We start from the raw sequence: 21,503 nt of genomic DNA on the forward strand, positions 1-21,503 counted from the left end.
CTGTTGCACTTTGCATCGTCTTTAATAGAAAGGAAGGGGAAAGAAAGCAAAGGAAGTTGTTCACCACTGGAAAATTCATTTTTATTAAAACAGCTTGAGAGTAAGCGTTGCCAATGAGTTAGGGGCGCACACACCCACCCGCGGCACAGTGGACGGCTTCCCAGCTGCACCGGTTGGTTTTTTAATTCCCTTCTAGCAAGAGCACTTGGTGACACCATGAGGTGACACCCACGGGCCCGGGTTCGCCTTGTGGCAGTTGTCACATTAAGCTGTTTAACCGAAGATGCCAATCGAGTTATTGAAGTCTGAACGCATGAAATGGAATCGCTCGAGCGGAGCCCCTGGACAGGGCGCCTCTGGATGAGGCTGCAGGAGACAGGATCAGAGAGGTGCCGTCCTCATTCAGGGAGATGTCCCCTGTTTGCCCAGATGACTGGCCAGCACTTTGGCCCAGTAACTTGAAATTTGAGAATTTAGCAAACCAGAAAACAGTAAAAGAAACCCAAAGAACAAAGGGATGCTGGAGGAGGTGGGGGATGCCCCTGAAGAAGATGACACCCGAGAACAGCAGACGGCGGCAAAACGGCTCCCTCGACAGTCTCCGCTGTTGATGGAGCAAGCGACGAGCAAACATCTGGTTGTGTGGCAGTGTTGGGTGGGCTTGGGTTCAAACCTTCTCTTAAACAACTTCAAGGAAAGCTCAAGAGAAAAGGCCTGACTACTTCACCCACACGCTACCTCGTTATCGTTGGATCGGTGAAATTCCTTCCTGTTCGACGAATGAAGCCTTTTCAATAACCTGCGAGATGGAGATGGCCTCGCAGGTGATACGCCAACAAAGAGAGGTGGCAGTAAGGCCCCTTGACGGGCTCATTCACACCTCCGTTGCTTTTGCTTTTGTCCCTGTACTACATTAAGTTCCACCCACAATTCATGCTTTTCATGGAGTCTTCGTCCTTTCTCCTTTCCTTGACTATCTGCACAGTTGAGACTTGCTTTCCCATTCCACCCAATCTTTCGAGAATGGGTCACCGTTCAATTCCAGTTTATACCGCATCAAGGGTGCGACAGACGTCTTCCTCTAAACCAAAACTGCTCTCCGTCTAACGATGTTCTCTCTGCAGAACATAATGGCGTTGAGTGATGCCGAGGGGCGAGTCACTGAATCGAGGATGCCAGTAATAAAGAGTTTGCCATATTAAAATCAGCGGAGGCCAGGCAGAGTCAAACTCCGATGCCTGGTTTGTCGCAGAACATTTTGACATGAAACAGGCATTGGTTTTAAAAGACGACAAGCTTGGACTAGCCGGGGTTCGCCACAGTACAGTGTCACTCAACCAGTCATTTATCGACAATCGAGCCATGGGCAGCCATCAAAACGGTGACAAATCTTTGGCAATCGATTGACCCAAATGATTTTGTGGATTTGTGTGTATCACTCAACATTCCCAGAGCCACCTTCTTCATTAAGTCAGTGGTCAAAATTGTTGTTACGTAAGAACGTGTCAAACAATTTTCAATATTTCAAGATTTTTTTTTTTAACCGGACATTTTGAGATGTATTTATTTTTTTTTATTTTTCTTCAATTGCATTCCACATAAAATAAATTCACAACAATCTCAATGTCACAAAACTTGAAGCTTGCGAGTGCCACCTACAAACAGGCCTCTTCCCTTTGAAATATAACTGCAGCCTGCAAATCGTGGTGGCCGATGATGAGCTCAACAGCCATCGATTGGTGTAGCTGTGGGCTCAAACCACAAGATACAGTATAAGAAAACTTTGCACTAACGTAGAAGATATTTCCATAGCGCCTGAATGCTTGATGCTGCATGCACGACGACGACGAGACGTAACGATGGTCAGGGACATTACCACATTTAAGACCAGTGACATTTGTTTTATATTTTTTACTTGAGAGTTGATACGGACGGTAAGCTTAAGAGGAACATTCTGTGATTCGTGTCTCAGATTACGTTCTCTGTCTCTCTCTAAGCGGTGGGCTATCCTATTAGAAGTCGTGGATCTAATGTGCCTGGCATGCTTACTGAGCACAGAGTTGAACTGCCATATGATACGACTGTCACCATCTAAGTTCATCACCCTGGGTACAAGCTGCACAGGACAAAGCAGCTCCTCCAGGGGGACACCCCAGCATTACCAGGTCTTTATCCTGAGCCAGCCTTTGGGGGTCTCCCACTGAGCCAATATTAGGTATTGTCCGCCTTTATCGTGCCTCTTACAAATCTGTAACTGAACGGGTAAGAGTGACATGCACTGACATATCGCTCATGAGTGCCATGGACTTGGGCCTCAATCCCAGAACCAAGTGATGCTCAAACACCTTGAGCCCTGAATGTCAAAGAATGGAATGGAGAAGAAAACGTCGTGCCATGGCTCGGTTAGCTCGGCAGGCTTCACAGTATACGCCTGTAGGAGTTTTTTACTGTCGAAGAAGAAGAAAAAAACAGAAGCTACGAGTGCAACTCCTAAAGTGACAAATGCGGCCGTCTGCAATTTACGCACCTCAGCTAGAAAACCCGGCAGGAGATGCAAGCCCAGCACATTCGTCCCCATTCTACCAATGTGAACCGGAGTTTGTGTTCCCTGAAAGTCCGTCCTCTGTCCTTTTATTTATTTATTTTATTATTCAATTTTCAAAATTGCCACTGCGAGTAGAGAGAAGGAGGGATGCCTTATTGAATATGCCGTTCTTTTAAAAATGATTTATTCCTGTATATATATATTTTTTTTTTTGGGACAGAAACGATTACCACCTCTACTACCTTCTAACCACTCTTCTCAAACCTGTGTCTTCCTCCACTTACCCCCCTCCCCCAACCCCCTTTTCTCTCATCAGTGCTTCTTGTAGCGGTTCTTTGGTGTTTCTCCACAGCCGGTAGCTTCACAGGAAGTCAGATTTGGGTTCTTCCCTGAAGCGATACTCCCCAGGAGCCCCGGAAGCTCATGGGTGATGGCCTTTTCAATCTTATCGAGCAGGCAGCCTCCCATGTACGAACACTGCGCTGTGAGTAGCTTAAAATTGTTGACTGGGTTGATGCCAAAGAAGTCACGATAGGCGTCGCGATTTGGCAGGTCGAACTTGCTGACGTTGGTTTTTGCCAGAATGGACTTGAAGATGTAGAACTTATCAGGGTCATCCACAATCTCCTGGAACACCAGCTCAGGGTCACTGAAGAAGGTCATTTTGTCACGGAAGGTCTGGAGATAGCGATCCACCAGCAGCGCATGGATGCGAACTCTAATGCCATGCTGTCGGATGAAGGCAATTTTGTTCTCCAGCCTGTTCTCGATCACCTGGTTCAAGTCCTCTAGCAGAGAGACCTCCTCCTTTTTGAAGAGCTCCCTGCTAGTGTCAGGTGCATAATCGTAAGGCCAGAAGGAGCTGACATACACACGTGGTGGTTCAGTTACATTGATGAGGGGCGCTAAGCTCCAGAAGAGGGCACCATAGACCCTCATGAGATCCTGAGTGGCTAGGCTGTCGGCCTTGTTTAGGATGATGCGAATCTGCGACTCCCGTCCCTTGAACTGGCGAAAGAGCATCTCAAGTTCAAGGCCCACATCGAGCTTGGTTGGGTCAAAGACCACAAAGATGAGGTCAGCCCTATCGATGAACCACTGGCAGACATCATTGAATGGGTAACCTTTGGAGAAGAAGAAACACAAAGGTTATCATTTCAAACCCACGGCTCACTGGATTATAACAATGAACACATGCAAATTAGGTTTCTGTTATGACTAACATCAGGTTTATGATTAGCCGACTACTAAGGATTTTAGCACATAATTCACGTAAGCAAATACTTTTTTTTTTTTTTACTACACCTGTTGGCATTTACGATGGACTAATACACTCCGCTGGAAAGTAAAGGGTCTGCCTGCCATTTTCAAACATCTTGCTTCCCAAAGGTTTACTTACAGTCCTCTGTTTTGCACATCACACATAATCAAGAGAACTCTCCAATGAGGTTGTAAACACAAAAGTACGTAGAAGGTTTGCCATTGTAAGATGGCAGCCATGAAACTCATTTTACAACTTTCCACTTTTAATAATAATAGTACTTAAGTTTATATAGCGCTCTTCTCGCTACTTAAAAGCACCTCAGTGAGTGCGGAGCTACGCCAACCACCAGCAGGATGATGTGATGGCAGCCATTTTTTGTGCCAGTTTGCTCACCACACATTAGCTGTTAGGTGGTGAAGTGAAGTGAGAGAGATAGCCAGTTAGAGACGGGGATGATTAGGGGGCCAGAATGACAAGGCCATGGTGGCAACTGGCATAGCTGGGGAGCAAAGGGAGCGGCCCACCCAGGGCGGCACTTTTTAATAAACTTTAGTACTAGACTCTTTAGACTTTTTGACAATTTTGTTTGATAGGGCTTTGGGAAGCTAATATGTGTTAACTATGTCAAAATTACACCATTTGTAATATTTAACAACTGTTGCAAAGTTAGATTTTACAAACGTCAGTCTTGACCAGTTCACCACCAAGGAGACTCTGTTGACATATTCTGACTGAAAGGGACAAACCCTTCAGTCTCATTAATACAATTTTATTATTCTCTCAATCTCAGGATAAAGCAAACAAAAGAGAACAGTGCTGCTTTTAGAAAAAAGAAAAAGGGGAGGGAAGAAGTATTAAAAAAGAATGAGGGGGCATGATGTAAATACCACAACCGTAATTGATAATTAAAAATCTAGTTATAATGTTCGTTTGATTTTTATTATGCTTTATTTTATTAAAGTGGGTTGGCAAACTCAAAGAGTGCTCTGGGCAAGAAAAACTCTAGCTACGCCACTGGGTGGTGGGCAGTTTAACCACGGCATCAGGATACACCCTACTCTTTACAAAGGATGCCCATGGATTATTAATAACCATAGAGAGTCAGGATCTCAGTTTTTACGTCTCATTTGAAGGATGGTGCCATTTTTACAGCAGCACAGTGCCCCCATCACTGCAATGGGGCATTGGTATCCACATTCAGACCACAGGGTTAGCGCCCCCTGCTGGCCTCAGCAACACCTCTTCAAGCAGCAACCACAGCTTTTCCTAGATGGTCTCCCATCCAAGTACTGGCCTGACCTGAACAGGCTTAGCTTCAGGTGGCTGAACTATTCTGAAGTTCATGTGGTGTGGCTGCTCTCCAGGTGGTGCCCAATACAAAGAAAAGGAGCAGAATGTATAAAAATCCTTCATAAAATGCTTGCAGTTGTTTCTTTGGCTCATCGTCTTCTCAACTTTTGCATCACCATTCCACTTTGACTTACCTCTTTCCTGCTGCTTACGGTTCTCTATGATGCCAGGAGTGTCTACGAAAGTGACCCTTTGAAGCAATTTGTGAGGCATTTCAATTCCAACCAGCTTCTCCAAGAAATTCTGGCCAAATTTCTCCAGTGGTGAGAAGGAGCGTGCGCTGTCAGCTGCCATGACAATTCCTTCAATCGTACGCATCTTTTCTCCGTGCATTATCACTGTGAACTCTGAAGTGGTTGGTTCTGCCCCTGGTTAGCACATAAACAAACATCACAGAATTTACATTCTTCTAGAAACCCCAGTGACCACAGAATTCATTTCAAGTCAATCCTCTGCCCTCAGCTGATGGGTTCTTTTAAATACGTAGGGAGATATTAGGGAATATTTGATCCCAGGAGGTATAAACTAAACTCTGACCTCTTTACAGTGTACTGCAAGTGTAACGTCTTTGCTCACTTGGCTTTATTAATCACGTGCATCGCCATTCTTCTCTCCCGACAACATCACTAACAGCCTGTGCTAACTTAACCTGTTTAAATTTACGAGACGGTCAGGCCCTACAAGCACAACTCAAACGTCCCTTTGGTTATTTAATTACTTGGAGTTGCTTCTTCTATGTGTGCCTCCTTACGTTATGAGTGTCTGCTTGTACATCACACCACCACAGCTGAATCTCACTGTCTGATTCATTAAGTTTAAGATGGAAGACTTTGAAGGTGTCTACGGTTTAGTGAGTTTTATCTTTCTGAGTGTTTCTGGCAGAAAATAAATCAGTATTGACAAGACAGCAGGCAAAACTATAAAGAGCCAGACCACACTGAAAAGTGAGGAATACAGTAATTCAGTCAGGAGCCTACACAGACAGGCCACAAGATAGAAATCCAGCCTTAGACGAAGAGGACACATCTTTGATGAAGTCAACATACTTTACATACATTTAAAAAACACAATATTGTGCTCTGCATTTACACATGACTAACCAGTGTAAAGCTGGTAAGGAGTGTCTTGCAGCCCCAGGAGGTAGTTGATCATGGTGGACTTGCCAACGCTCCATGGACCCAAAAATAACACCATCGGCTTAGAGGTGATCTCTCCATCTGTTTTAGATAAAACAAAAAAGACGTAATCAAATTAATGTAGCAACACTCCAGTGACCATGCACCCCATGCCGATATGCAAAACACGTGCTTAGGCTGGCAACCACATGTAAGCAGCTTTGGCTTATCAGCACACCAAGATAAAAAGCCCCTGCTGTTGAAGATGAGCACATCCTACTTCAAACAAGACACAAGAGCTCATCGGGGAGACGATTTCAACATTACCAAGTTTGTCAAGCATCTTTATTAACAATATACAACGACAAAAAAAAAATCACAATTGAAAATTGTAGCAGTTGCTGCTGCACACTTCATTCTTTTTTTCTTATACCATGAAAGCTATCATTATAATCTGGGATGTTCTGCAGCTACTCTCTACACAATGCTTTCAAAGTCAAAAAGTAAAAATAAGTTTACAGTTGTAAGTAACATAAAGCCTTCACCCCGCAACATCCTATGAATAATTCCAATTCCTTCCTTTTTGGGGCCGGTCTCAAATGTCTGTATAGTGCGAGCTTACTGACTGTCAAGTACTTTGAAGGCCAACGTTTCATACTTTATCTGAACCTTGAGTGACTTCCAATGATGTAATAATACATTCTGCAATTTTTTTGAAACATTTCTCCCAAAAAATATGTTTCTGCTAATACATCCTGCCTACTACACCATTATTAAAGTTTCCAAAGATAAATCAAGTCTAACATAATGGCTCACTGTGCTCCTACAGCTGCTAGCCCTGGCAAATCATGACTTTCCCCAGTTATCTACTGTCGGGGACGGCCAGGATCCTTGCCTGGCTGGGACGCCACCACACTGGAAGGAGTAGAGGAAGAGTTGTGGCCGGAACATTACCTCCCCCGGGATGCTAGATGGCAGCCCCAAGGTTACAGCGGTGCCTTTGACTCCCGCAGGGCTTTATGGGAGTTGGAGTTTGGTGCAGCCCTATTGGGGTCCATGGGCGCCGCCAGGGGGCACTACAACTGCTGCCGAGTCCTTGAGAGCAGCTCTTCTGCCACACCCGGAAGTGCTACCAGAATTACGTCAGACACCTGGAGCTCTTTGGGGTGCCTTATATAAGGGTCAGCAGACCCCACTGGGGAGCCAGAGTCGGGAGGAGTGGAGGAGAAAGGGAGAAAAGGACTGAGAGAGAGAGAAAGAAAGAGAGAGAAAGAAATGGAAAGGAAAGTCTGTGTTTGGGCTGTTGGGGACACTGTAAATATATGTCCTTGTACCTCTAGCGTCTGTCTGTGTCGGGTTAGCACGTTATAGTGCCATCTATCGGCCACACTACTGGTTAATCATAGCCATTTTATCAACTGGACCATAATGGTTTTAAAATCAATAATAGGGTAGCACCCCAAAATACTCCATTGCAAATTAATTTTTAACACTTATTCATTTTTATCTGAAAGTCACAGGTGTGACAGCAGTCCAGAGGAAGGAAGGATGCACAACAAAAAATATCTTCTCATCTGAAACCTTAATTCTCCATGTTGTCTCGGATTTAATGTAAATTATTGTAGGGTTTATGGAATTTATCTGTAATCCAATATTAGTGAACATGGGGTGGGACGAAGAGCTAAACAAAGGAGTAGCCACTCATAGGAAGGCAATTCTGAACGTTATGAGTTCTCCACAAGATCTGGAGGTTATGACCAAGGTACTTGAGCAGCTGGCCTAGTGAGGTTATATTTTGATATGCTTGATTTATTAACTGTAATTTCAATGTATAAACATGATCATTATTTTTACAAAGATGTTACTATATGTTTCACCATTTTAAATTTCATAAGTGTACTGACTTGCGAGAGACAGTAAAAGTAAACATGAAAAATGAGCAGGAGAATCCTAGTCCGAGAACAGGCTAAAGGTGAAAACCAGCAGATCACGAGACTGAGCGTCACAACCAAAACGACAATCAGAAATCAAAGTCTAAGAGAAGGGCAAACATAAAGTTCTTTAGCACGGAGAAATGGGGTTTGCCCATCAAACCCGGATACCCCAGATCCGCTCTAATGATGACAACCAACGAGCATGCCTTGGAACATTCTGGGGACTGTTTCCAGGGAGATGGCAAATACAAAAAAAACTTTAAAAACAAAATGGAGATGCAGTAAAATCTCTGTATTATATAAAAAAAACTTGGGACGAGATGTATTCACAGAGACGAGATGAGACATTTTCAGAGAGATAGTTTCAAGTCCCGCGAGATGAGACTTTGTAACAAAAGATGAATTGAAAACCTAACAAGTCTGAGTGGGGGAGGAAATAAAAGACAAACAGCAGAAGAAGAAAAGACAAAGAGTAGAAGACAAAGTAGAACGTCGTAAAGATGTTCAAAAACATTGGCGTGATACACATGCAGAGCAGATTAGAGATAATGAAAGTTTGAAAATTTGAAAGTCTCAAAAAAACTGATAGTAAAGATCACATTAGCGCAAACAAAATGAAAATATTACTCTGTGAAATAATGGAACAGTGAAAACACATTGAATATCTGGACATAGGTGATATGACAGAAGTATGTAGACATTGGTCAGCTTTAAAGTTTAAGTCAGAGACTTGTAGATCGTCTAATTTGTGTTGCCATCAAGGATGAAGAGGCCTATCCGCAAGAATTAAAAGATTTGTTATTTGGTGAAAACGAAATCCACAAACACTACAGGCGAAATATCCGACTACAATAATCTGTTCACGTTCACATCATTCAATGCACAAAATGTAGATTTAAATGATTTTGGACTATACACTATGAGAATCTGTGGTCCCGCAACAATTAAAGTTACTACAAATTTAATTTCAAAGAAACCACAATTCGGTCAGGTTTATATTTATGATCACAGAGAAGCGATGCAACAATCAAAAGAGTTAAACGACCGGACGTATTAGAAATCATACAGCCAATAATGGATCAAAATCCATACGTTCAAAAGTATCCCACTTTCCACGAAATTTATCTGAAAAACACGGACAAAGATGTTTTCTTGGATTTCTATATGAATCTGAAAGATCATGCTCGCACATATAATAAACCAGCATATGATGAATTGGCAGCGATAATAGTTTCAAAATATGGAGATATCAAAGACAGAGTTTGATATTCGTGTTTATCTTTTATATTCGTGTTTATCTTTTTGCACAGCACGATTCATTGCAAGCTGCAGATCTGGGAAATGGCTAGCGCATAGGGTCTGCACGGAGGTTGGTGAGCGAAGGGAGCAGAGAGCAGAGCCCCCTAGTATAAACAAATTCTGAACCATTTAAATATGCCAGATACACCATTTCTGACCAGATCTTCAGAATACTTGAGTGTCAAAACCTCTCATTCCATATACACTCACCTAAAGGATTATTAGGACCACCATACTAATACGGTGTTTGACCCCTTTTGCCTTCAGAACTGCCTTAATTCTACGTGGCATTGATTCAACAAGGTGCTGAAAGCATTCTTTAGAAATGTTGGCCCATATTGATAGGATAGCATCTTGCAGTTGATGGAGATTTGTGGGATGCACATCCAGGGCACGAAGCTCCCGTTCCACCACATCCCAAAGATGCTCTATTGGGTTGAGATCTGGTGACTGTGGGGGCCATTTTAGTACAGTGAACTCATTGTCATGTTCAAGAAACCAGTTTGAAATGATTTGAGCTTTGTGACATGGTGCATTATCCTGCTGGAAGTAGCCCTCAGAGGATGGGTACATGGTGGTCATGAAGGGATGGACATGGTCAGAAACAATGCTCAGGTAGCCCGTGACATTTAAATGATGCCCGATTGGCACTAAGGGACCTAAAGTGTGCCAAGAAAACATCCCCCACACCATTACACCACCACCACCAGCCTGCACAGTGGTAACAAGGCATGATGGATCCATGTTCTCATTCTGTTTACGCCAAATTCTGACTCCACCATTTGAATGTCTCAACAGAAATCGAGACTCATCAGACCAGGCAACATTTTTCCAGTCTTCAACTGTCCAATTTTGGTGAGCTCGTGCAAATCGTAGACTCTTTTTCCTATTTGTAGTGGAGATGAGTGGTACCCGGTGGGGTCTTCTGCTGTTGTAGCCCATCTGCCTCAAGGTTGTGCGTGTTGTGGCTTCACAAATGCTTTGCTGCATACCTCGGTTGTAACGAGTGGTTATTTCAGTCAAAGTTGCTCTTCTATCAACTTGAATCAGTCGGCCCATTCATTCTCCTCTGACCTCTAGCATCAACAAGGCATTTTCGCCCACAGGACTGCCGCATACTGGATGTTTTTCCCTTTTCACACCATTCTCTGTAAACCCTAGAAATGGTTGTGTGTGAAAATCCCAGTAACTGAGCAGATTGTGAAATACTCAGACCGGCCCGTCTGGCACCAACAACCATGCCATGCTCAAAATTGCTTAAGTCACCTTTCTTTCCCATTCTGGCATTCAGCTTGGAGATCAGGAGATTGTCTTGACCAGGACCATACCCCTAAATGCATTGAAGCAACTGCCATGTGATTGGTTGATTAGATAATTGCATTAATGAGAAATTGAACAGGTGTTCCTAATAATCCTTTAGGTAAGTGTATACGAGGTGTGGCAGAAAAGTAATGAGACTGGCAACACTGCAAGCGATCTGGCAACGCTGCGCTGTTGTCCTTCATAGAGCACGTGTATCAGTACCCTCCCATAGCTCAGTGCGAGGTTCAACTCCTTCCGTTAACTACGTAATTTTTGTGTCTGCTATTAACGAAGTTGCGTTTTTGGTTGTGCGTCACGCAAAATGGAACAGCGGAATTTGGAGCAACGTTGTGCCATTAAACGGCAGGTGTGGCGTTTGAAAAGTTAAAACAGGCCTATGGGGAACATTCTTTATCCCGAGCTCAAGTTTTTCGCTGGCACAAATCATTTTTGGAAGGCAGAAAACACGTTGAAGATGAACACCGTTCAGGGAGGACTTCAACTTCGAAAACCAATAAAAACATCGAACGTGTGAACACTCTTGTGAGATCAGACCGTCGTTAAACATTAAGAATGTTGAGTGAACAAGTAAATTTGAACAGATTTACCGTTCATCAAATTTTGACTGAACATTTGCACATGCGAAAGGTCTGTGCCAAAATGGTGCCGAAAAACTGCCCTCTCCATAACAGAATTTTTGATCTCAAAAGGCATTCCTGTGGTTCCCCAGCCCCCTTATTCACCTGACCTCAGTCCGTGTGACTTTCCTTTTTCCTAAACTGAAAAATGTCCTCAAAAGGATGTCATTTCGGGACTTTAGAAAACATCCAAAAGAGTGTAACGGACATGCTGAAGACCATACCGGTTGTAGACTTCCAGCGCTGCTACCAACAGTGGGAACAACGTCTCCATCGGTGTGTAGCTGCCCAAGGGAACTACTTTGAAGGGGATAACATTGATGTTTGAAAAAAATAAAAACTTTGGTAAATAAAAAATCTGTCTCATTACTTATCTGCCACACCTCGTAGTCTGGAATGCACTCAGAATGGGCATAATTTATTTATGAAAATCATAAATGGCATCCATCCTCATTCTTATGGAATTACAGGCTATGCACCCTCACTGAACTTCACTGTCTGGCACAGGAGGCCTGATTCACTTTACTGAAGTGAACAGCTGTGCTCTGCAGTTTACCTGACCAGCACCCTGAATCTTCAGAAGGTAGTGTTAACTACGGATACCAGATGTGTAATTTGGTGGGGGCCAGGGGGTGTGGAGCTGCCACTGTACCTCATGGCCTAGAAGGGGGACAGGAGGAGGAAATCCTAGGCAGGGGAGCGGGCTTAAAAGGGAAGTTTGTACTCCCATTGGTCTGAAGTGTGGCTGTTTTGAATTGTTCTTGGGTAGGAGGGCCATTCTGTACCACAAAGCCCCATTGGATCAGGATTTGTAACAGGAATTGGTATAAGTTGGTCACTCCATATTTCTAGCTCTCTCTTGCCATCTCTCCATGAAGAGGAGATGACCTCTCTCAGCAGCCATACTCAGACCAGGAGGATGCCTGCTTCTGACACTCCATTCAAAGGCCACGAGGTAGCATCAAGCATAAGACAGACAGAGAGCCACCTATAACAGCAAGATGAACTGCTACTTAGGTTGTAATGGTATGTTATGTCACATTCATTTTACTTTGTTTATTATTTTGGGCATACATAATAATTAAATGTGTAGCTACTACTCCTGCCTGTTCTTTTACTGCATCTAATTGCTGGACGTTATCGATGTAAAATTGAACTTCAGTACCTGACACGTGTGGTTAGAGTAAGGAATTTAAAACACTTTAAGGTCTACACAATAAAGAGTATAAATGAGGAAAACAGGGTCACCTAGGACTCTATATTACAAACCACTGACCAACATGCAGAACATCACCACCCTCTGAACCCTGATCACCCAGGATTACTAGCCAAATGTTGACCTTGTATTTAAACCTTCAGATTCTTCCATTCGAAACTCACACTAGAAATAAGACGGAATGCCAAAAGTTCACATGGTTCAATTCACCTTGTCTTAGTTAGACTTTCCATGTGTCTGTAGTTCATTTGAACATCGCTACATATTTTTAAGTCACTTGATCTGACCTGACAAGTATTGATAAGTTGCTAATGGGCATACTTTGGTGATCCATTATTAAAGAGTAAATAATAACAGTAATCAATGGCATCTGTCAAGATGATACAGTTGAAAATACAGTAACTCATAAAACAATTTCAAGAGAATTATTCTAAATGTCGTCACTATAATGCTGGTCATTTTGAGCAGTACATCAATATACAAATGTGAGTTATTGAAAGAATTCAAAGTTTCAGAACCTTTTACAAAAACATACACTATTTATACAGAAGTATTGCATTTGTGTATGAAAACTAAATTTTACACTTGACTGTTTACATCTATCTTTTTTTAAGGAGTGCATTGGTTAGGGCTACCTCACTAGATTTGAATCCTGGCATATGGAAGAGTCAACAAGTTCTACTGTTACTATACAGGTTAGGCTGAATGGTGAATGGCGCCCATAAAGTGGCCCAGTACGAGTGAGTGTACAAGGCTGTGTCCCACAGTTGGTTGGTTCCTGTCTAATGTCTGATAATGATGGGTTCTGATCAGAGTCCCTGCAGTCCTGAATTGGGCAGACACAATAAAAAAAAAATCAAATGTTTTGTCTTTCCTGGTCGCTGCTATGATCTTCACATCACATTTTAGTTTCACTTTCTGTGCTATGACCAAACAAATACAAGGAGGACAACTGCTAATGGCAAATGTTTACCTGTTAGACAGTGTGGGATTTACAATTGCTCCAAATTTTCTAATGGCAGTATTTACAATAATGCCAGATGGGTGAACATTTTGTCACAAAAATTCTGCTGTCATATTTACACTATATTGGTCACTCTTTGTCCCATCTTACTCAAATGAAAAAGATCCTAACTCGCTTTCTATAATGCAGTGGTAAAAGGAGGTCCTATTTTACCAAAATTAATGGAGGATTTTAAGTTCTTAAGGAGAAATAATCCAACGGTTTTTCAGAATCTAGGAAGAACGTATTAATTCTGCTCTCTCTAATCCCTTTTGATGCTTTCATACGCATGAAGGGTTACTTCATACTGGAGCTCTCTGTTCACATAGCTCTCTGAACTGAAGGAGGAGCACTGGGACTGATGTAATATGACAGATGTCTGGAATGTAGTATGTACAATATAGTATTGATCTTATATTTGATGATTTGAATGGTATCTCACTAACTCAATAACGTAATTAGTTGAGTTTAAAGCCATTCAAAGAAAATTATTTAGAGCGAGTGCAGGACTGCATCAAGGATTATTGTTGTCTGCTTTCCGGAATACGATTTTCTTGGACAGGGTATCAGGGTGCAGTCAAAGCTTTGAGAGCATTCAGGCGCAGTCGACCTGAGGGTTACCGCTCTGCTAATAGTGAATGTCATCTTATTAGACTTATTTGACTGTACTGTCTGATGGACACTGGACAATTACATCAATGGACATGAAAATGAACATTTTTTAATCACTTAACTGAAGTTTTATGCCAAACTTTTGCAGGGAAGGATTCCAGTGTACTCGGTATACTGTATGTGACAATACTACTACTACTATTAAAATTTAAAGAACTGTATAACTACAATAGTTTACAGCCAAGCGTAGTGCAGGGATATGCAAGCAGCTGCCCCAAGTGGAGAAGTTTAAGGAGCTTAGGGTATTGTAGAGGTGACTGCATATTGTTTGGTTTCATGTACCTTTGTATGCTTTTCATTTATTTTATATATATATATATGTTATTCGTGAGCTCCTACGATTCGTGGTCCCAAGTCCAACACCCTTCAACATTTGTAGTACACCTTTACTTTCCTTTCTAACTTTGCTTTCAGGGCATACACTTTGAACAATCTTTGAGCCCCCTCAAAAAAACTAAATTAAAGAAAATGATATGTGGATATCTCCTGGCATATGCTCCATATACCTTCTCTCTGCTGGATGTTTTGTAAGCCATTTTGAACCGATTTGTACTTCATCTTACTTGTTAACTGCCTAACTGTTTCCATGTATAATCTAGTGATAATAGGACATGGTTACTTTTTTCAGTTTAAGGACAATTGTGCCATTTATAACATGCACTGTGCAATTCCCATTCAGGATTGTTCCTTTGCTTAGCATGAGCACATACATATATAGAGCCATTTAATAAAAATATGACAATATATACAGACAAGACAGCATGATGAGCATGGCAGCTGCTTAACAAAAAATCAGGAGTGGACTCCTGTAGACTTTCTCGTATACTCAGATATGGGGATGGATATTTGAGGAGTAAACAGCAGGGCAATGATTATATTTTTATATTATGTACATTACAGAACCATCAACAACAAATCAAATCAAATAAATAATATATTGAACAATTATTATAAAAGTAAATAAGCTGCATGAATAAAAGGTAAAGTACCACTTCCGGTTAGTGGAAATAGCCCAAAAGTTGATAGAAATCTACATTTTGTACTTGATACTTGTATGCAAAATTTGGTTGACCAAAGTGAAAGCGAACTCAAATTATCATGTTTACATACACAGAAATAATTCCAAAAATTGTATTTTCAGGCTCACGGAGTTCTACAACGTCAAGATTCATCAAAATCTCGATAATGGAGATTTTGGATGATTCCAATACTTCCCTATACTTTGTATGAGAGAAACTAAAAAAGCACTACAACTTAAAAGTGTTTTTCAATGGCACCAGTGTGCCTTCTTTATCGTAGTCTCAGAGCTGCAAAGGATCGGTGATCCAAGGATCCAGAGTAGCCAGCCATCTCCAATAAGAGTTCCTCAGTGTCACACCTCTCAATGTCCACAATGAGGTCCACCATTTGTGGCTATTCCCAGAAGAGATGTCGTGAGTAAGGAACCTCTGGGCAGGAACTCAACACCAGATCACAAAGCAACGCTCTTTCAATCTTTATTAGTCCAGTACTCCAATTAGACAGTGCATCTGTGATTTCTGATTCACCCAAGTAGGTCCCCCTCTCAGAAGATGAGGCCAAGTATTGTCTAATGTTCTCCAAGTCCGATTTCTCCACAACATGGTCCAAGGGTAATTGGTCATGGCCGAGTACACTACATATGGCCACACTGCACATCACTTGTGATGATTAAGGATAATCATCATAACCAAAATTAAATCAAGCAAATGAGATGAGGGAGAGGCATGTGAGAAATGTTTCTAGTTCAGCCAACATCTTGGAATGACGATCTACCAGATCACTCACCCAATCCAGCAGGACTTCTTTTTTCATTCACTTGTTACAGAACCTCTGAAGAATATTGATGTCACCTTAATGCTACATCCACATGACCATGTTGTGGTAGATCCTAATTCTTCTGCTGTTTTAAATTTCTAACAGCAGGGGTTTAAACATAAATATCAGGCCAGAAAGGCAACCTTAATATGCTTTGACTGAACGAAAGCCTCCTCCGCTCCAGGTACCATGTAAATGGCATGCCAGCTCATTAAAAAAAAAAAAAAATTAGATTTTTGCATGCTTGCCTACTTTTTTCTGTCTTCACCTCTGGGATGAGTACCTATGGTTCCCTGCTGGTGAGAGAAGCTTGCTTGGAGTACATGTAAGGTACGCAGGGGTCTGTGCTATTAATTTCAATTTTTTTGCTGCCATTTTAATTGTAATGTTTTCTTAGAAATGTCAGGTCATCTTGTGTTTTTAGTTGTTTGCCTTCATTTGCTAATTTAGACTTCCTCTCCCCTAAGCCATGCTCTGTCAAAACACAAGATGGACAAGTGGCAAAACATCCACCCGTCCTTCAGGACCAACTATAACAATGGTACTCTGTGGAAACTATTTTCTTCCAGGCTCCTCTTCCTGCTAATATACTGTATTTTTAATGGGTCTTCATTCTTAATGCTGTGCAATTTATTTAGTTTTTGTGATTCATTTTCTTTATGTTAAAATATTTAAGTCTATTTACTACTATGCCAGAGCATCCTTAGAATTGCTTGAGTTTATTATAGTTGTCTTTATTCTTTTTTTCTACATTTATTCTGTAAGTTCCATTTGTTATTTTTCTTTTCTGATTTATTTGCTTTACTTTAATACTTAATCTTTTTCACCTTCTTGGTTAATTCATGATATTATTTTCTGCCTCTGTTCGATTTGCTCCAGAACAGATAGGAACTTTGTTGTGAATTCCCTTCAAAGTGGAAGACCCTTACGGGACAATTCAGAAAAAAAACAATGCTACTCAAATTCATGATACATTGAACTCCCATCGCATTAAAAAATGTAAAAATAAAATAACCAGATCAGTCATCAATGGCATTTTTCTAGTGGTTTTATACTTGGGTAGACAATGCATTAGGTTTTGTTTTAACAAAAAAAATATATATATTATATATATATATATATATATATATACAGGGGGTCCTCGGGTTGCAACGTCTCGACATACAACGTTTCGAGTTTACAACACTCACTCCCATAAAAAGAAGGAATGAATTTAAGGGTTTTTTTAACACTCATTTTTTCTGTTACTACAGTACAGTGTACAGTATAGTATATTTATGTCCTTTTCCTTTTTCTGGGGCTTAGTTGTGTTTTTATATTCTAGATTCTGATTTTACAAATGTGTTAGGATAGGTAAATAACTTAGGCTAGGGTGTGTTTCGATTTACACCAAAATTCGGGTTACATCACTGTTGTAGGAACGGAACTGTGTCGTAACCCGAGGACCCCTATCTATATATATTATATATTATATATATATATATATATTATATTATATATTATATATATATATATATATATATGGCAGACGGCCAAGACCCATGCCCGGCCGGGACATCCCTTCAACACTGGATCTGGGGGAGCAGCCATGGGGTGCACTCTATGTCCCCTGGAACACATGGTGGCATTCCCCCTGAGTTGCATCAGGCCAATACCTTGGAACACCGGAGCCCATCCCTATTGGACTCTATGGCCACCAACAGGGGGAGCTGCAAGGCTTCCTAAGCCCAAGTGGGCGGCAACACAGCCACAGCTGGAAGTGCAGCCTAATCTAGGTTGATTGCCACCTGGAGTACTTCCGGGTGAACTATAAAAAGAGCCTGCGGCCACTACTCATGGCGCCAGAGTCGGCAGGAGGAGGACAAAGCTGCCTGGGAGTAGTAGTGGAGGAAGAATAGTGTGGTTTGGGGTGATTTACTTTGTGTGTTGTTTTGGGATTGTGTTAGGGCTGAGGGACACGGGGAAGACGTGGACCTCAGCTGAAGAAAAATAAACCTTTTTCCATTTATTTCTACATGTGCCTCCGTTGTCAGTCTGTGTCGGGTCAATGCCTATATAGCACCTTTGCCACAATATATAAATATATAATTGCTTTTTGAGCAGACTAAGCCACATATCAACACCTCAACCTTGTGTTTCCCAAAATGCCAAATGTACTGTAAATTTGTGAACACAAGTGATATTTCTAAAATGTACAAAGCAGGTGAATGTGGAATAAGCTCCAGCAGCCCTCCTACAGAGTGGGCAGCCATATTCCCCAATGGCTCATCATCTTGGTTTACTGTTGTCCGCTGTATTGTGTCACCTCACTACTATCTAAGCAATCTAACTGTGGTGACTAGTTTATAAAATGAATTAATGAAATTCGTGAATTTCTTCGCTACTACTTGTCAAGCTTTTTTTTTTTTTTTTTAGGTACATGCTACTCCTGGTGAAATTAAAAGGCTAAATTTGTTTCTGAAAAACAGTGAGGAGGAACTTTCTGCTACATACAGCCTACCCTCGCTGTTGTTACTGAAGCACTTTAAACTGCTTTAAAAAAAACGGATACCCATCCGATCCTAATGTCAACACTCAAATGGAATGCACAGGCCTTAGCTCAAACAAGGAAATGAAGACAGCAAAAAGTGCAAAGAATTCCAAATGTCATGCACATTGGACGACTCTGATGTACCCACCTGTTGCTGAAGCACCCAGGGTTCGTCCGGGATATGCTGTTAAATGGGCAGAGGATGGGAAAGTAATACAAGGACAAAGATGTCAAGGGGAGAGAAAGAAGGAAAGAGAGAGAGAGAGAGACATGGGAAATGTAATTGGGTGAGAACTGAACAATGAGAATAAGCAATGGAACACTACACACTGTCTGGGCTGCACCTTTTCAAAGCTTGGAAAGGTGCTGTACAGGATGACATGTCATAAAGACCTGTGTCCAGTATGGTTGGGTTTGAATGGTAAACATGCAGGAGCTCCACTAGACAAATCATTTTTGAGGTCACCATTTTGTGAAGACACCAATGCCACTAAACAGCATGCAATCAAATAAGGAAAAAGGAATGCAGCAGTCATGTGCTTACCGGCAGGCAGCATTATACGAGCTAGATTAGTCAGGTGATTAAAATGCACTATACAATAATCAATGGTGATTGACCGTATATACATAAGGCTCTTTATAACTCTTTAATGACTATAACCATTCTAATTTTAAGTCCATTAAAAACGTAATTACAAAGTATGTATATTGGCATTTCAGATATACCCATTCAACAGAGGGAAAAAGTGTATAGTGTGCTGTGCAGAGAAAGCACTTCAGATTCTCTGAGGAAATGCAGCCGCCAAGGAAATGATCAACGGATACCACCAAGTAGCATCGCATTCAACTACAGGCATGTGAGTATCACCACCTGTATGGAGCAATGAAGTTCTACCAATACTCGACATGTTATTGTGGTCTGTATATAACCTGGTCATGAAATATTACTGTTTAATATACCATATACTATTCCTTCCGTTTCCTTTTTATATATTAGACATACATTCTACAGTTTTGCTTTTTGCTTTCGCTGTGTTTCTATGTTTCAGTCTGTGAGAAAAGTATTTCTTCGTCTCTGCCAAAAGAAACTCAGAGAAGTTTTTGTTTCCAGTGATTTATAACACAAAGGATGAAGCTCCTAGTTAAACATTGGTCAGTTTATGGTACTAAAACAAAATTATATTTAAGTTATAAAAAAATGTTACCACAGCCTGGCACATGAAAGTCCACCACCCCAGATACACTGGAGCACCACAACTGCTGCCAGTTCATCCTTTTCACTTTTAAATTGCATCCCTCCATAACTTTCCACCATTCAGTCATCTGCATACTCTGACAGAATCACTTTTATCATTTTCAGCTACCTCATTACACTGCTTTTCCCAAGAGTGAACTCAGGCATTTCATGGAACTACTGTAACTGCTCCTTATGTGACACACCAGACCACAAAACATGTGAAAATAAATAGCTTTTTTTGTACAAAATCACTCAAGGAATGCAGGCACTCCTCCAACCAGAACATGAATTGGGGGCCCAAACCTTGCAATCAGCTGCCATCAGGCAGTGACGGGTTTTCATAAAACCATAACGTTGGATGTGCCGTTTGTGAATAGCAGGAAGTCAACTCCAAAACCACTTACTTCTAGGGGATGAAATCCCTCTAGAGTCTTCATTTTTAGGTTTGTACCCTAGTGAAAGGAGAACTCCTACAAAAATAAGTGTGGACAAGGTATATCAAGAAACCCAATTTCCTAGGACCACCGTGTCCTCTCCCCTTGTTTATCTTAGAGGCGCACTAGAAAAAGGCACAGTGAATTGCAGGAAGAGATGCTGGTGGACAGGCAGTGTTAAGTTTTATTGCATGCCTTCGACACTGAAGGTCAAAACAGCATGTCACCCAAGATGGTATATACTGAAAGGGATATGTTCAAAGGTCAGGTGCAGACTGAGAACAAACAATCTGCAGCCAGAAAACTTTTAAGGACAACGGGCAAAGGTTATCAGGTGGTGTCCACAAGCAGGCTGGAGCTCTCATGCTTAAGCAGGCCCAGTGGAGTAGCAGCATTCATTTTCTGCATTTCTTTTTGTGTTCCCACTGCTCCTTTTTATTTTACTTCTGTGTGTAAAAGAAATATTTATCTGATGTGTTGGCTGAAACAAATAAGAAAGTCATGACTGTTGCATTCCAATCAATGATAAAGTTTAAGGTTTTTACTGTTTTACGGAAGAGGGACATTATAAAGCTGTAAAGGACTGATACATACCGACATGGTGTCCACAACAAAAAGTGCTACATTACAAGGGATGTTCACAAAGAAAGAACAAAAAGCCTGCAGTAGATAAGGGCTCACTTGAAATGTTTCACATTTAGTAAACAGAAGTCTTAATTGAGTTGATTTATTCAAATATTTATTCTTAATGCTGGTCATTCTGCCTCCTAAATGTGACTAAAATGCGGATTTGAGATCTCCGTTCTGAAGGTTACTTGCTAACACATGTTGTACTGTGAAAGGCACAATATGACTAGAATTTTCTTTTGAGATTGATCAAACACCAGAGCACAAAATCATAAAGTCATTCCGGCTACAATCAGGACAGACATACTGTTAGTGAAAGCTGTTTTCAGCAGATAAAACAAAACTTGCGGTCAAGTAATTCAAAATGTAGGATGTCAGCACACTTGAACGACGAAGCACAAATTATTTTTATGGTATGATACAGTTGGGGTATAGCGATAGGCTGTGTTTAATAGACTTGGGATTATTAGTGTGCAATAAAAGATAAAATAATTATATAAT

At 41.3% G+C, this 21,503-nt stretch overlaps 1 protein-coding gene across 2 annotated transcripts in view; it reads right to left on the reverse strand.

Annotated features, from left to right (window-relative positions):
* Positions 1-56: 56 nt before the first annotated feature.
* Positions 57-21,503, reverse strand: part of srl (sarcalumenin) — a 54,450-nt gene continuing 33,003 nt past the window's right edge. The window contains exons 4-7 of one of the 2 annotated variants that reach the window (XM_039773962.1): positions 18,853-18,888; positions 6,260-6,376; positions 5,294-5,527; positions 57-3,669 (exon numbers count right to left, since the gene is read on the reverse strand). In XM_039773962.1, coding sequence (XP_039629896.1) covers positions 2,858-3,669; positions 5,294-5,527; positions 6,260-6,376; positions 18,853-18,888 — 1,199 coding nt within the window. In that variant the 3' untranslated portion in view covers positions 57-2,857. The remainder of the gene's footprint in view (positions 3,670-5,293; positions 5,528-6,259; positions 6,377-18,852; positions 18,889-21,503) is intronic. The other variant, XM_039773963.1, reaches the window with a different exon arrangement.

This window comes from Polypterus senegalus, chromosome 13 (genome assembly GCF_016835505.1).
Source record: "Polypterus senegalus isolate Bchr_013 chromosome 13, ASM1683550v1, whole genome shotgun sequence".
NCBI lineage: Eukaryota > Metazoa > Chordata > Cladistia > Polypteriformes > Polypteridae > Polypterus > Polypterus senegalus.